This window comes from Muntiacus reevesi, chromosome 2, assembly GCF_963930625.1.
Source record: "Muntiacus reevesi chromosome 2, mMunRee1.1, whole genome shotgun sequence".
NCBI lineage: Eukaryota > Metazoa > Chordata > Mammalia > Artiodactyla > Cervidae > Muntiacus > Muntiacus reevesi.
Window position 1 is genome coordinate 104,356,187 of NC_089250.1, and position 12,512 is coordinate 104,368,698.

Sequence of the window (12,512 nt, forward strand, 5' to 3'; positions counted from 1 at the left end):
GGCCCGTGGAGGAAGAGGAGCTCCGGGTTGCCGGAAAGCAGGGAAGTGGGGAGTCCCCCGGGGTGGGAGTTGGGGGATTGGGTTGGGGTGTGGAGAACGACCTGGGAATTCAGCACTTGGAAGCCCCTACTGGCCGCCTCTCGGGAGAGAGCAGTGGCGGTCCCCAGGCTGCACGTCCCGCCCCACCCCCTGCCCGGCGCGCAAGTCGACCCCGCCCCCTGGAGGCCGGTTCCCCAGGCAGCCGGCGCCGCGCTCAGTAAGCTGATCCCTCCCGCAGACCGCGGGCACCAGCGCACCGAAGCTGCGGGCCCCGGCCGCCGAGGCAGCATGGCCCGGCCCGTGCAACTGGCGCCAGGTTCCTTGGCGTTGGTGCTGTGCAGGCTGGAGGCGCAGGAGGAGGCGGAGGGTGCGGAGGAGCCTGGCGGGCGCGCCGTGTTCCGCGCCTTCCGAAGAGCCAACGCGCGCTGCTTCTGGAACTCGCGGCTGGCGCGCGCCGCCTCGCGGCTGGCCTTCCAGGGCTGGCTGCGGCGCGGGGTGCTGCTGGTGCACGCGCCGCCCGCCAGCCTGCAGGTGCTGCGCGACGCCTGGTGTCGCCGGGCCCTGCGCCCGCCGCGGGGCTTTCGCATCCTGGCGGTGGGTGAGTGCGGGGCCCGGAGGGGAGAGCGTCCGGCGCGACCTGCGGGACCGAGCCCGGGCCTTTGGGGCGGGAACTGGCGGTGGAGGGTGCGGGTTTGGGAGCGCAGACAGAGTGGCTGGGGAAGGACTGTCCTGAGACGTTCCTTCTTGCTGGGACACGAGAGCTTCCACCTTCAACAAGACATGACTGGACGCTGCCCTGGGCCGCCTTTAGGGTGTCTCCATTCCTCAACTCTTTGAGGCAGTGAAGTGCACAGGTTCCTGATCGACGGAACTTTCAGGCTGGAAAAGTGATGTTTTAGGGAGAGAGGTTTAGGGCCGGGGGAGCCAGAGCTGTGCGGTCAGGAGACCGCGGCCTCAGCCCCGGCTTCGTGGGTGGGAGTGCTTAGGAAATGTGCACCAGGAGCTGGCCAGAATCTACCGATTGTCAACTGGCTGATGTTTTGTTTGATTTGTTTCAAATTACACGCTTGGAGCGGACAACAGGCTGTGGTTTTCATGCCCTGCTCTACTGGGTGGTGTGGTGGTCTTGGAACAGAGCCTAGTGGAGGGTTTGGGGTCGTTAACTACTAGGGAAAAAGAAATGACAAATGGCATTCTGGATACATCCCACCCCATTAGCTAGATAGGGAGAATTCCTCCTTTCCAGTCTTTTCAGAGTCCATTTGTTAGGAGACAGCAGCTTTTTGCTTGTGTAAAATAGCTTCTCATTAAGAACATAAGCTACCGTATCACTGAGTGGTCTCTGTTACCCACTAAACTCATGTGGGTGTCAGCTCCCTGTAAACAGCCTGGTTCTGTCTGCATTTATATGGGGCTGTGAGTACCATTTGATGGTGTGCTACTGACAAGTCACCAGTTGTTCCAGCCCTCAATTTTGACTCCTACCAAAGAACCCCTCTCTGTTTCAGCCCATAAATCATCCTCTGAGGAGGAGGAGAACAAGGAGCAGCAAATAAAATATATTTGTTTTAGTCCCCAGGTGTAAGGGAGCAGGATAGCATGAGGTACTTGATGTTGTGTATCATCTGCTCAGAGGTGATGTCTCTACATCCTAGGCCAGTGAGGTTGAACTTTGGCTTCTCACCTCCATGCATCCAATTCTGTGTGGTACCTCTACCCACCCCCACTTTTCTTCCCTAAAGAACTTATTTGCAAAGCCACATACACACATTTCATCTCCTTTTACTTGCAGGAATGAGTGAAGAAAATACGTTTCTGACTTTGATAGCGGTGAACCAAGTAGCCAACCTGAAATTCTCAGAAGGGAAGGGGTCTTTCAGACAGGCTGGATGAAAAGCTCTTTTCAGTCCTGTGACCTCGGTTTTTCTGGTTTGAATTAGTGGCTGCATTCTCTGGTTCCCCCTTCCCCCTTTCAAAGGGTGATCGCACAGCATATTGAGAGAGGGAATGGATGGAGTTGGGGTCTGGACCTGAGGGTGAAATAGAGAGGGCTTGTGCTAAGCCAGAGGCAGCTGTGATGCTGCTACCTGAGGTGTAGCCAGCTGCGGTGAATGCCAGTTCCTGGATTGACCTGTTTGCTGCCATCTGAAAGATGCATTGGACAAAGTGAACATATCACCAGGTACTCTTAATTCTCCACCCACTAGACAGTGCTGCCTCATTGCACAGTTCAGGATATGATGGACACTGTATTCTATGGAGTGTGCAGCACAGTGGTCTTTACTCTGGGTCATCTCCCCTAATGGGGGGCTCGGAAGGAATAGTTTTGAGGTTTTTTAACAGAATATTGATAAGAATTTGAACATAATTTGTACAAAACCACCTACTGGGATATTTTGAGGAACAAAATAGGGAAGATCTTATTTGATGCTGGTCAGTGGATACACATGGGGAGAGAGGTTTGTTTTAAATGTATTCGCTAATTACTAGTCTAATTTGGAGGTGCTTGGGTCAGATTGCAGGAGAGGAGGCATCAGGGCAGCTCTTGGGCTACCTCAAGAGTCCCAGAAGGTGGTGAGAGGAGGGGGAGTGGATTTCTCTCAAAGACACTGGAAATTTCAGTCCACTTGCTTTCACAAGTCTGGTGGGTCTGGCTTCCAGAAGCTAAAATGAGCTTCCAGGAAGGCAAGGAAGAGCAGCTGAGAACTGATGCAGGTTTTCACTCCACTCTCAGTACCTTGTGGGAAAGAGCAAAATGTTAGAAAAAGACACAAAGAATCAATTTGGTCAGATCAGTTTGGTCTTTTTGGTATAGATTTTTCATTGTTGTTTTGTTTTTTGAGGCTCATGTATTCCTAGATAAGGGGTTCCCTGGTGGCTTAGCGGTAAAGAATCTGCCTACCAATGCAGGCGACATGGGTTTAATCCCTGGGTCCATGGGAGCAGGAGTCCCATGGACACAGGAGCCTGGCGGGCTACTGTCCATGAGGTCACAAAGAATTGGACATGAGTTAGCAACTAAACAACAACTCCTATGTAATAGCATTTGGGCTTAGGAAGTGGTGCTGACCAGCTCAGACAAAATGCAGGGAGGAAAGGAGGAATGGCCCTCAGTTTTATAAACCCACTGTGCTCCATGGGTCCTTCTCCTAGGCTTCCAAACCTGGGGTCATGGTGGCCTTGTAAGATCTGAGGAAGGATTGCTGTGGCCAAGCAGACAGGAGTGGCCTGAACCCCAGGGACAGATTTGAATTTAAGGCCTGTAGGAGTTTGTTTCTTCCTTGTTTTGTGCATCTTCTTTCCCTATTCACTTTCTCTACCCCAGCTTTACTCTGGTGAGAAAAATAGTTTCCAGGCTGACAGTATTTCCCTAAGAGGCTGAAGGGTCTTTAGCAGGGTAACCAGGCTCTAACTCTTCTTTTGTGCTCTAGTCCTCAAGTGTTTTTTGTTCTTTTTTAAAAAAATTAGCAAATGACCTTAACAACTGATGGGTTGAGCTCTGGAAGCTTCCCAAAACTGCAGGTGGTAGAGGTTGGGGGACACCTGTGTTTGTTTGGATGAATCAGTTCTTACTCGAGGACCACACCCACTGGGGAGTTGAAAGGTTAATGATGGCCTCCTGGGGTAAGGGAGCGGAGGCCACTTGGCCAAACCAGTTTGCTTTCCGAAATTTATAGTTGAGGTATCCCAAGTCTTTCACACCCAGTGTGGCCTTTCATCTTTTTCATTGAATGAGAATGATAATAAGAATGCCTGTGCGGAGCTCCTTGGTGATCCACAGTGGTTAGGATTCTGGGCTTTCACTGCTGTGGCCAGGGTTCAATCCCAGAAACTGAGATCCTTTAAGCTGTGACTTTTTCAAAATACTTGCTTCATTAATGTATTCTTATGCTAGGTACTGTTCTAGTTTTTTGTTGTTGTTGTTGTTCAAGGAGAGAATGAAGTCAGCCTGTGTACTTCATATTTAGTTCAAGAGGGGAGAGCTGAGTGGGAGCCTGTGTTCTGGAAGCTGGCTGGTTCACACACAGTCTTCTGCATCCCACAGTGACAGATGTGGGCACTGCAAGACCTGATTCTTGCAAGTCTCTGATTCAGCTGGACAAGAGTACCCTGGTGTGTGCTTTGAAGGGTACTAAAGACCAGGCTGTCAGGGTGGTGAAGGGGAGGTGATGGCAGGATTTTCCCACCTCTCCTCCTGTCTCTCTTACCTGCTCCTTGACACATCTCTGAGCACAGAGTTCTCAAGGTAAAATGACAAGTGCTCCTTCTGAGTAGAGTCCAGCCAGTAATTTATGCTGGGTGTAAATTTCAAACTCTGCTCTGGGATCTTATTTGGGGGGATAGTTCAAGGACACGTAGGCCCTGATGGTACAAGAGTTGGGCAAACATCAGAAATGTTCTGACTTACTTTATCTGATTTTGGGGATGGTGGGGGGGCAGGTTGGGAGAGATGGTGAGGAAAGGGGATGATCCAACTCCTCTTCTTCCTTGTTTCTGGAGTCCTGTCGTGAACTGGCAGTAGGGCCTCTTGTGGTTCAGTAGCTAATGGAATTTTTAGATGAAATTAACACTTAGTGAAATCCCCAAATCATAAACGTAGCATTTCATGCACTTTTTTTCTTTTTATTTTTTTTTCTTTCTTTTTATTTTTTATTATTTTTATTTATTTATTTATTTGCACTTTTCATATAATATACATGAGTGTGACCCAAATTTCCAACAGAGCTTGAAAAATTACCATTACCCTAGAAAGTTCCCTCTGCCCCTTCCCAGTCAGCTCTGCCCCCACCCTCAGAAATACACTTTTCTGTGTAAACCATAAATTAAGTTTGCTGGTTCAAGCACTTCACATAAGTGAAATCATAGACTATGTACTCTTTTGTGTGAGAATTCTTCATTCAGCCCAATGTTTCTGAGATTTATCTCTGTTGCATTATTAATTTGTTCCTTTTTATTGCTCAGTAGAAATCCATTTTACTAATGTCAATATATCACGGTTTATTCATTTATCCTTAGATGGACTTATGGGATGTTTCCAGTTTATGGCTAATATGAAAAGCTTTTATGAATATTTCTGTACACTTTTTTAATGCTTTTATTTCTTCTGGGTCCTTACTTAGGAGAGGAATTGCTGACTCCTTAAGTAGGTTATGTTTAGTTTTATGGCACCTTTTCCCAAAGTGGTTGTACCATTTTACACTCATTTTATATTCCCCAAAGATTTTCTCCAGTGTTTTCTACTAGAAGTTTTATAGTTTTATGGTTTTACATTCAGGTCTGTGAGCCATTTTATTTATGTGAGTTCCTTAGTGGCTCAGTTGGTAAAGAATCCACCTGCGATGCAGGAGACTTGGGTTTGATCCCTGGGTTGGGAAGATCCCCTGGAGGAGGCCATGGCAACCCCTTCCAGTAGCCTTGCCTGGAAAATCCCCGTGGACAGAGGAACCTAGAGGGCTGCAGTCCTTGGGGTCACAAAGAGTCAGACACAACTGAGCGACTAAGCACAGCACAGCACCCGAACGGTATGAGGTGTAGTTTGAAGGTTTTTTTTTTTTTCTTTTTGCATATGGGAGTCCAGTTGTTCATGACAATTTGTTGAAAAGACTAGCCTTTCTCATTGAATTCCATTTGCAACTTTCTGGAAAATCAAAATTGAGTATATATGTAAGGGGCTATTTCCATTCATCTAGAGTCTGTCCTTTCACCAATACTATGTTTATTGTACTTTATAGTAAGACTTGAAATCAGATGTTGTGAGTCCTCCAACTTTGTTCTTCCTCAAAATTGTTTTGACTACTCTAGGTTCTTTGTTCTTACACATAAATTTTAGAATCAGTTTGTCAATGTCTTTAAAAAAAAATACACCTGGAATTTTAATTGGGATTGTATTGAAACAATAGATTAATTTGAAGTTAGATGAGAAATTAATCCTGGCTTTCCTCAAACTGCTCTGGTTTTAGAAATGATAGTCTGCATCTTGGGAACCCCCTCTATCCCAGGCAGACTGGGATGCTTGGTCACCCTTATTTGGGGAGAATTGACATCTTAACAATTTATGAACATGGTATATCTCTGAGTGGTCTTAATTTGTCTTGGCAGTGATTTGTACTTCTAAGTGTTTAAGTTCTAAATATCTTTTGTTAATTTATGTCCCTGAAAACAATTTTGGATTCTATTGTAAATAGAATTACTTTAAAATAAACTTTTTATTTTGGAAAAATTTTTGATTTACAGAAAAGTTGCAGAGGTACTACAGAGTTTCATATTCATTACCCATTTCACATAATGTTTTACCTTACTTTAAAAGAAGTTGAGATATAATTCCCCTAACATAAAATTAACCATTTTAAGGTGTACAATTCAGTAGGTTTTAGTATATTTACAATTGTACAATCATTTCCATTATCTAATTCTAGAACATTTTCATCACCTCCAAAGAAACTCTGTACCCACTAGCAATTTCTCCCCATTCTTCCCTTGCCCAAGCCTCTGCCAACCAGTAATCTACCTTCTACCTTTATGAATTTGCCTATTCTGGACATTTCATATAAATGGAATCCACACAATATATGGTCTTTTGTGTCTAGTACATTTTACTTAGCATAATGTTTTCAAGGTTCCTTCGTGTTATATCTTATGCACTTCATTTTTATGGCTGAATAATATTCCACTGTATGGATATACCACATTTTGCTTATCTACTCATCAGTGGATGGTTATTTGAGTTGGTTCCACTTTTTTTTTTTTTTTTTTTTGGCCACTGTGAAGAATGCTATCAACATTTCTATGCAAGTTTATGTGTAGACGTATTTTTATTTTTGGGTAGATCCCATTTGGTTATTTTTTTTTAAATAATGGATGGGAAATTGTTTTATTATTTGATTATTTATTTTTTGGTTGCATTGTGAGACTTGTGGGATCTCAGATCACCAGTCCAGGGAGTGAACATATGTCCTTGGCAGTGAGAGAGCCAGGTCTTTAACCACTGGACCACCAGGGAATTCCTCATTTGATTATTTTTTTTTTTTAAATAATTTGTTTCTCTGATGAGATTTCTAACCTATTCATTACAAGTATGTTTTCTTTCTTTTTTAAAAATCTTTCAGAATAGATATACAAGCTTCTTTAAAAATCCTTGTATCTTCATATGGGCCACCAAAAAAAAAAAAAAAAAATTCCTCGTAATTCTGCCATCTCAGTCGTCTCAGGATCAGTCTCATTGGTTGCCTTTTCTTTGGAATGGCTCATTATGTTTGTATTGTCTAGACATAGATTGTATCTCTGACATTATGGATTATATCTCTGACATTATGAGTCATATGTTGTAGAGACTCTGGATTATTATTTTCCTCAGTAGAGTTTGTTTGTTTATCAAGCAATTAATTTGGCTGTGCTCAAATCTCTGAACTCTGTCTCCCCTGCAGTAAGTGGCAGGTTGAAATCTCTTAAGATAGGCTGCTTGTGCCCTCTGCATGCATAGTTCATAGTTCAGTCATGAGTTTATATTTAGAATTTGGGGTTCCACCTCCATGGCTCAATCCTTTTCGGCATCACTTTCTTGCTGTTGCAGCTGCTCCAAAGTGCCCTTAGATTCTTTAATCCAGTAAGATCGGCTTTTGGGTTTCTACCATAGTTTCAGTCTCCTGGCCTGGCTCCTAATGTAGCTTGCCTTTAGGTGAAGGGCCATAAAAAATGAGAAACTTATGTATTGCCATTTCCTTCTGAGAGGACTGCCCTTCCAGTTTCTACTGATTTTGGTTGCTTTTCAGTACTTTCAGGTTAAAGTTTTTATATTTTGTCCAAAGTTTATGGTGGTTTTTTGCAAGAGGGTTGGTCTAATAGTATCTTGTCCATCATTATTAGAAATGAAACCTCATTAATGGGTGTTTTTAAGTCCTGCCTTTTTCTCTTTTAGAACATCATGACCACAGAGAAATTAATGGCTATGACAAGATCATTAAGTGTTCGTCGCTCAGTTGTGTCCAGCTCTTTGGGACCTGTGGCCAGGCTCTATCCATGGAACTCACCAGATCAGAATACTGGAGTATTCCCTTCTTCAGGGGATCTTTCCAACCCAGGAATCGAAACATGGTTTCCTGTGTTGCAGACAGATTATTTAGCCAGTCATCAAAACAAATGGCTCTGTTCCATCTCTTCTTTCTCCCAAACAGACCTTGGTATCCAGTCTTTTATAGCTTGATTATCCTTTTTTTTCTGTTTAGTAGTAACCTGAAATAACTCTGCTCATTTTGCAGACAGGAAATGGAATGAATCAAGCCTCTGATGTGGCTGGTATTGTTTGGGTTTCTTACCTTGAGTTTCTTACCTTCCTCTCTATTCATCACCAGTTCTTCCAGGGTTCCTGTAAAGACTCTGGTAATTTTCACCAGCCAGTGCCCTTTCACTCACTCTCCCCGTGAGATCTGCCAGGCCTTTGGTTCATTCCAAGGTTTGGGAAATGGCAGAAACAGCTGCTCTGACCCTGCTCTCACCTCCCTCCTTACTACCCGGGATCTTTCCAGCCATGTTTTTCTGGCTTTGTTCTGCCAGATGTTGCCTTTTTCCTTATTCTGGGCAGGGGCAGCTGAAGGGTTTAGTTTGAAAGAGCCAAAGGGCTCACAACAGGATGTCTTGTAGACATATTGCTGTTATCAAGCTGGATGATCTGAATGCTGCATCTGGGTAGTTAATGAGTGTCCTTGGCTTCATGTTTTGATTTGGCAACTGGTGGATGAGAGGCGGCACTTCTGGTTGCCACCGTGTATGTTGAGGTCCAGTGGGATGAAAAGCGCCGTCAAACTGAAAATCAACTTGGATTCCTCTTCCTTCTGTCTCATCCCCAGCCAGTATGTCACCAAGTTCCATGAGGCTTACTCCTTAGTGTCTCTCAAACCCACTCCTTTCTCACCATTTCCACTGCTATGACTTTATCCAACCAAGATCCACCATCTCCTACTTGCATTATGGCTCTGGCTTCCTCCCTTTTTGTGGTGCTGTCTCCTGGCTGGCCCTGGACACTCCAGTTCATTCCCCATCCTCCAGGTGGGCAGACTCTCAGCATCTAAACTGCAGATATGATTCTGCTCTTTATCTGCTAGAGTCCCTTCTGCTTTTCTCCTTTTCTTTTCAGGAAAAGTCCAGAGCCTTTAGCATGTGCTGCAAGGCTCTCTAATCCAAGTCTAGCCTGAACTCCCCCTCCACCCCATCTCCCCATCTTCTGAGAGGTGCCTGCCTTTCTTTATCAGTCAGGGATCAGTCAGAGAAACAGAACCACTGTGAAATATATATTAAGAGATCTATTACAAGGAATTGGCTTTGCATGATTGTGAGGGCTGGCAAGGCAAGTCTAAAATCCGTCGGTCTGGCCATCATGAAAGGCAGGCTGGACCTCAGGCACACGCCCAGACTGTTCTGCATAAGTGGAGTTTCTTCTTTTGAGGAGCCTCAGTTCTGCACGTAAGCCTTTTCAACTGAGAGAAGCCTAAATTGTCAAGGATCAGCTCTCTTATTTAAGTTTTATTGACTTTAATCACATCTATAGTTTCAAAGTGAAGCCTAGATTAGCATTTGATTGAATAACAGTGTCTATAGTCTAGCCAGCTGACATATAAGGCTAACCATCACTTCCCTTCAGCCAGGCCTGGGTACTGTGTTCTGAACACACTGGACTCTCACATAGGCTGTGTTTGCGTGCTGTTCCCCCTGGGGTGCCTGAGGTGAGTGCTCTTTGTTGTTGTTCAGTCACTAAGTTGTGTCCGACTCCTTGCAACCCCATGGGCAGCAACACGCCAGGCTTCTCTGTCCTTCATGATCTCCCAGAGTTTGCTCAAACTCATGTCCATTGAGTCAGTGATGCCATCCAACCATTTCATCCTCTGTTGCCCCCTTCTCCTCTTGCCCTTAATCTTTCCCAGCATCAGGGTCTTTTCCAATGAGTCGGCTCTTTGCATCAGGTGGCCAAAGTTTTGGAGCTTCAGCTTCAAAATCAGTCCTTCCAATGGGTTGGAAGGACTTCCAACTCAGGGTTGATTTCCTTTAGGATTGACTGGTTTGATATCCTAGCTGTCCAAGGGATGCACAAGAGTCTTCTTGGCATCACAATTTGAAAGCATCAGTTCTTTGGTGCTCACCGTTCTTTGTGGTTCAACTCTCACATTCATACATGACTACTAGAAAAACCATAGCTTTGACTATATGGACCTTTGTGGGCAAAGTGATGCCTCTGCTCTTTTAATATGCTGTCTAAGTTTGTCATAACTTTTCTTCCAAGGAGCAGATGTCTTAATTTCATGGCTGCACTCACCATCTGCAGTGATTTTGGAGCCCAAGAAAATAAAGTCTCTCACTGTTTCCATTGTTTCCCCATCTATTTGACATGAAGTGATGGGAATGGATGCCATGATCTTAGTTTTTCGAATGTTAGATTTAAGCCAGCTTTTTCACTCTGTTTCACTCTCATTAAGAGACTCTTTAGTTCCTCTTCCCTTTGTGCCATTAGAGTGGTATAATCTGCATATATGAGATGGTTGGTATTTCTCCAGGCAGTCTTGATTCCAGCTTGTGCTTCATCCAGCCCAGCATTTCTCTTGATGTACTCTACAAAGAAGTTAAATAAGAAGGCTGACAATGTACAGCCTTGACGTACTCCTTTCCCAATTTTGAACCAGTCCATTGTTCCATGTCTGGTTCTAACTGTTGCTTCTTGACCCACATAGAAGTTTCCAAGGAGGTAGGTAAGGTGGTCTAGTATTCCTGTCACTTTAAGAATTTTCCGAATCTTTTTTTGAGGGGAGAGTTGCGGTAGCGAGGCTCTCTGGAGATGCCGCGGAGGGTCGGCCGGGTTTCAGGGCTTCACCGCCTGCTTGGAGGTGGAGAAGCGCGCTTGCTCGCGGTGGAGTCGGGCGGCGGAGCGGGGCGGCCTTGTGGATCCGAGGCCCGGGCGGCTGAAGGATTGGGCCCGGTCCTAACCCTCTGATCTCGGCAGTTTTTGTGGTCTACACCTCAGAACTGGGGCCTGATTTCCTGGAGAGGCTGAGGCTGCCGAAATGAGTTTCCAGTACCGAACAATGCAACTGTATGTCACCAGTGTTCTGTTTTTTTTTTTTTTTTTTTTTTTCTTTTTTTTTTTTTTTTAATATTATTTTATTAGTTGGAGGCCAATCACTTTACAACATTTCAGTGGGTTTTGTCATACATTGACATGAATCAGCCATATAGTTACATGTATTCCCCATCCCGATCCCCCCTCCCACCTCCCTCCCCACCCGACTCCTCAGGGTCCTCCCAGTGCACCAGGCCCGAGCACCTGACTCATGTATCCCACCTGGGCTGGTGGTCCGTTTCACCATAGATAATATACATGCTGTTCTTTCAAAACATCCCACCCTCACGTTCTCCCCCAGAGTTCAAAAGTCTGTTCTGTATTTCTGTGTCTCTTTTTCTGTTTTGCATATAGGGTTATCGCCACCATCTATCTAAATTCCGTATATATGTGTTAGTATACTGTAATGTTCTTTATCTTTCTGACTTACTTCACTCTGTATAATGGGCTCCAGTTTCATCCATCTCATTAGAACTGATTCAAATGAATTCTTTTTAACGGCTGAGTAATATTCCATGGTGTATATGTACCACAGCTTCCTTATCCATTCATCTGCTGATGGGCATCTAGGTTGCTTCCATGTCCTGGCTATTATAAACAGTGCTGCGATGAACATTGGGGTGCACGTGTCTCTTTCAGATCTGGATTCCTCAGTGTGTATGCCCAGAAGTGGTATTGCTGGGTCATATGGCAGTTCTATTTCCAGTTTTTTAAGAAATCTCCACACTGTTTTCCATAGTGGCTGTACTAGTTTGCATTCCCACCAACAGTGTAAGAGGGTTCCCTTTTCTCCACACCCTCTCCAGCATTTATTGCTTGTAGACTTTTGGATAGCAGCCATCCTGACTGGCGTGTAATGGTACCTCATTGTGGTTTTGATTTGCATTTCTCTGATGATGAGTGATGTTGAGCATCTTTTCATGTGTTTGTTAGCCATCTGTATGTCTTCTTTGGAGAAATGTCTGTTTAGTTCTTTGGCCCATTTTTTGATTGGGTCGTTTATTTTTCTGGAATTGAGCTTCAGGAGTTGCTTGTATATTTTTGAGATTAATCCTTTGTCTGTTTCCTCATTTGTTATTATTTTCTCCCAATCTGAGGGCTGTCTTTTCACCTTACTTATAGTTTCCTTTGTTGTGCAAAAGCTTTTAATTTTCATTAAGTCCCATTTGTTTATTTTTGCTTTTATTTCCAATATTCTGGGAGGTGGGTCATAGAAGATCTTGCTGTGATTTATGTCGGAGAGTGTTTTGCCTATGTTCTCCTCTAGGAGTTTTATAGTTTCTGGTCTTACATTTAGATCTTTAATCCATTTTGAGTTTATTTTTGTGTATGGTGTTAGGAAGTGTTCTAGTTTCATTCTTTTACAAGTGGT

General features: G+C 44.4%; 1 protein-coding gene across 1 annotated transcript in view; it reads left to right on the forward strand.

The window, feature by feature from the left end:
• Positions 1-294: 294 nt before the first annotated feature.
• STOX1 (storkhead box 1) overlaps positions 295-12,512 on the forward strand; it is a 76,017-nt gene continuing 63,799 nt past the window's right edge. The window contains exon 1 of the mRNA XM_065919871.1: positions 295-637. Coding sequence (XP_065775943.1) covers positions 328-637 — 310 coding nt within the window. The 5' untranslated portion in view covers positions 295-327. The remainder of the gene's footprint in view (positions 638-12,512) is intronic.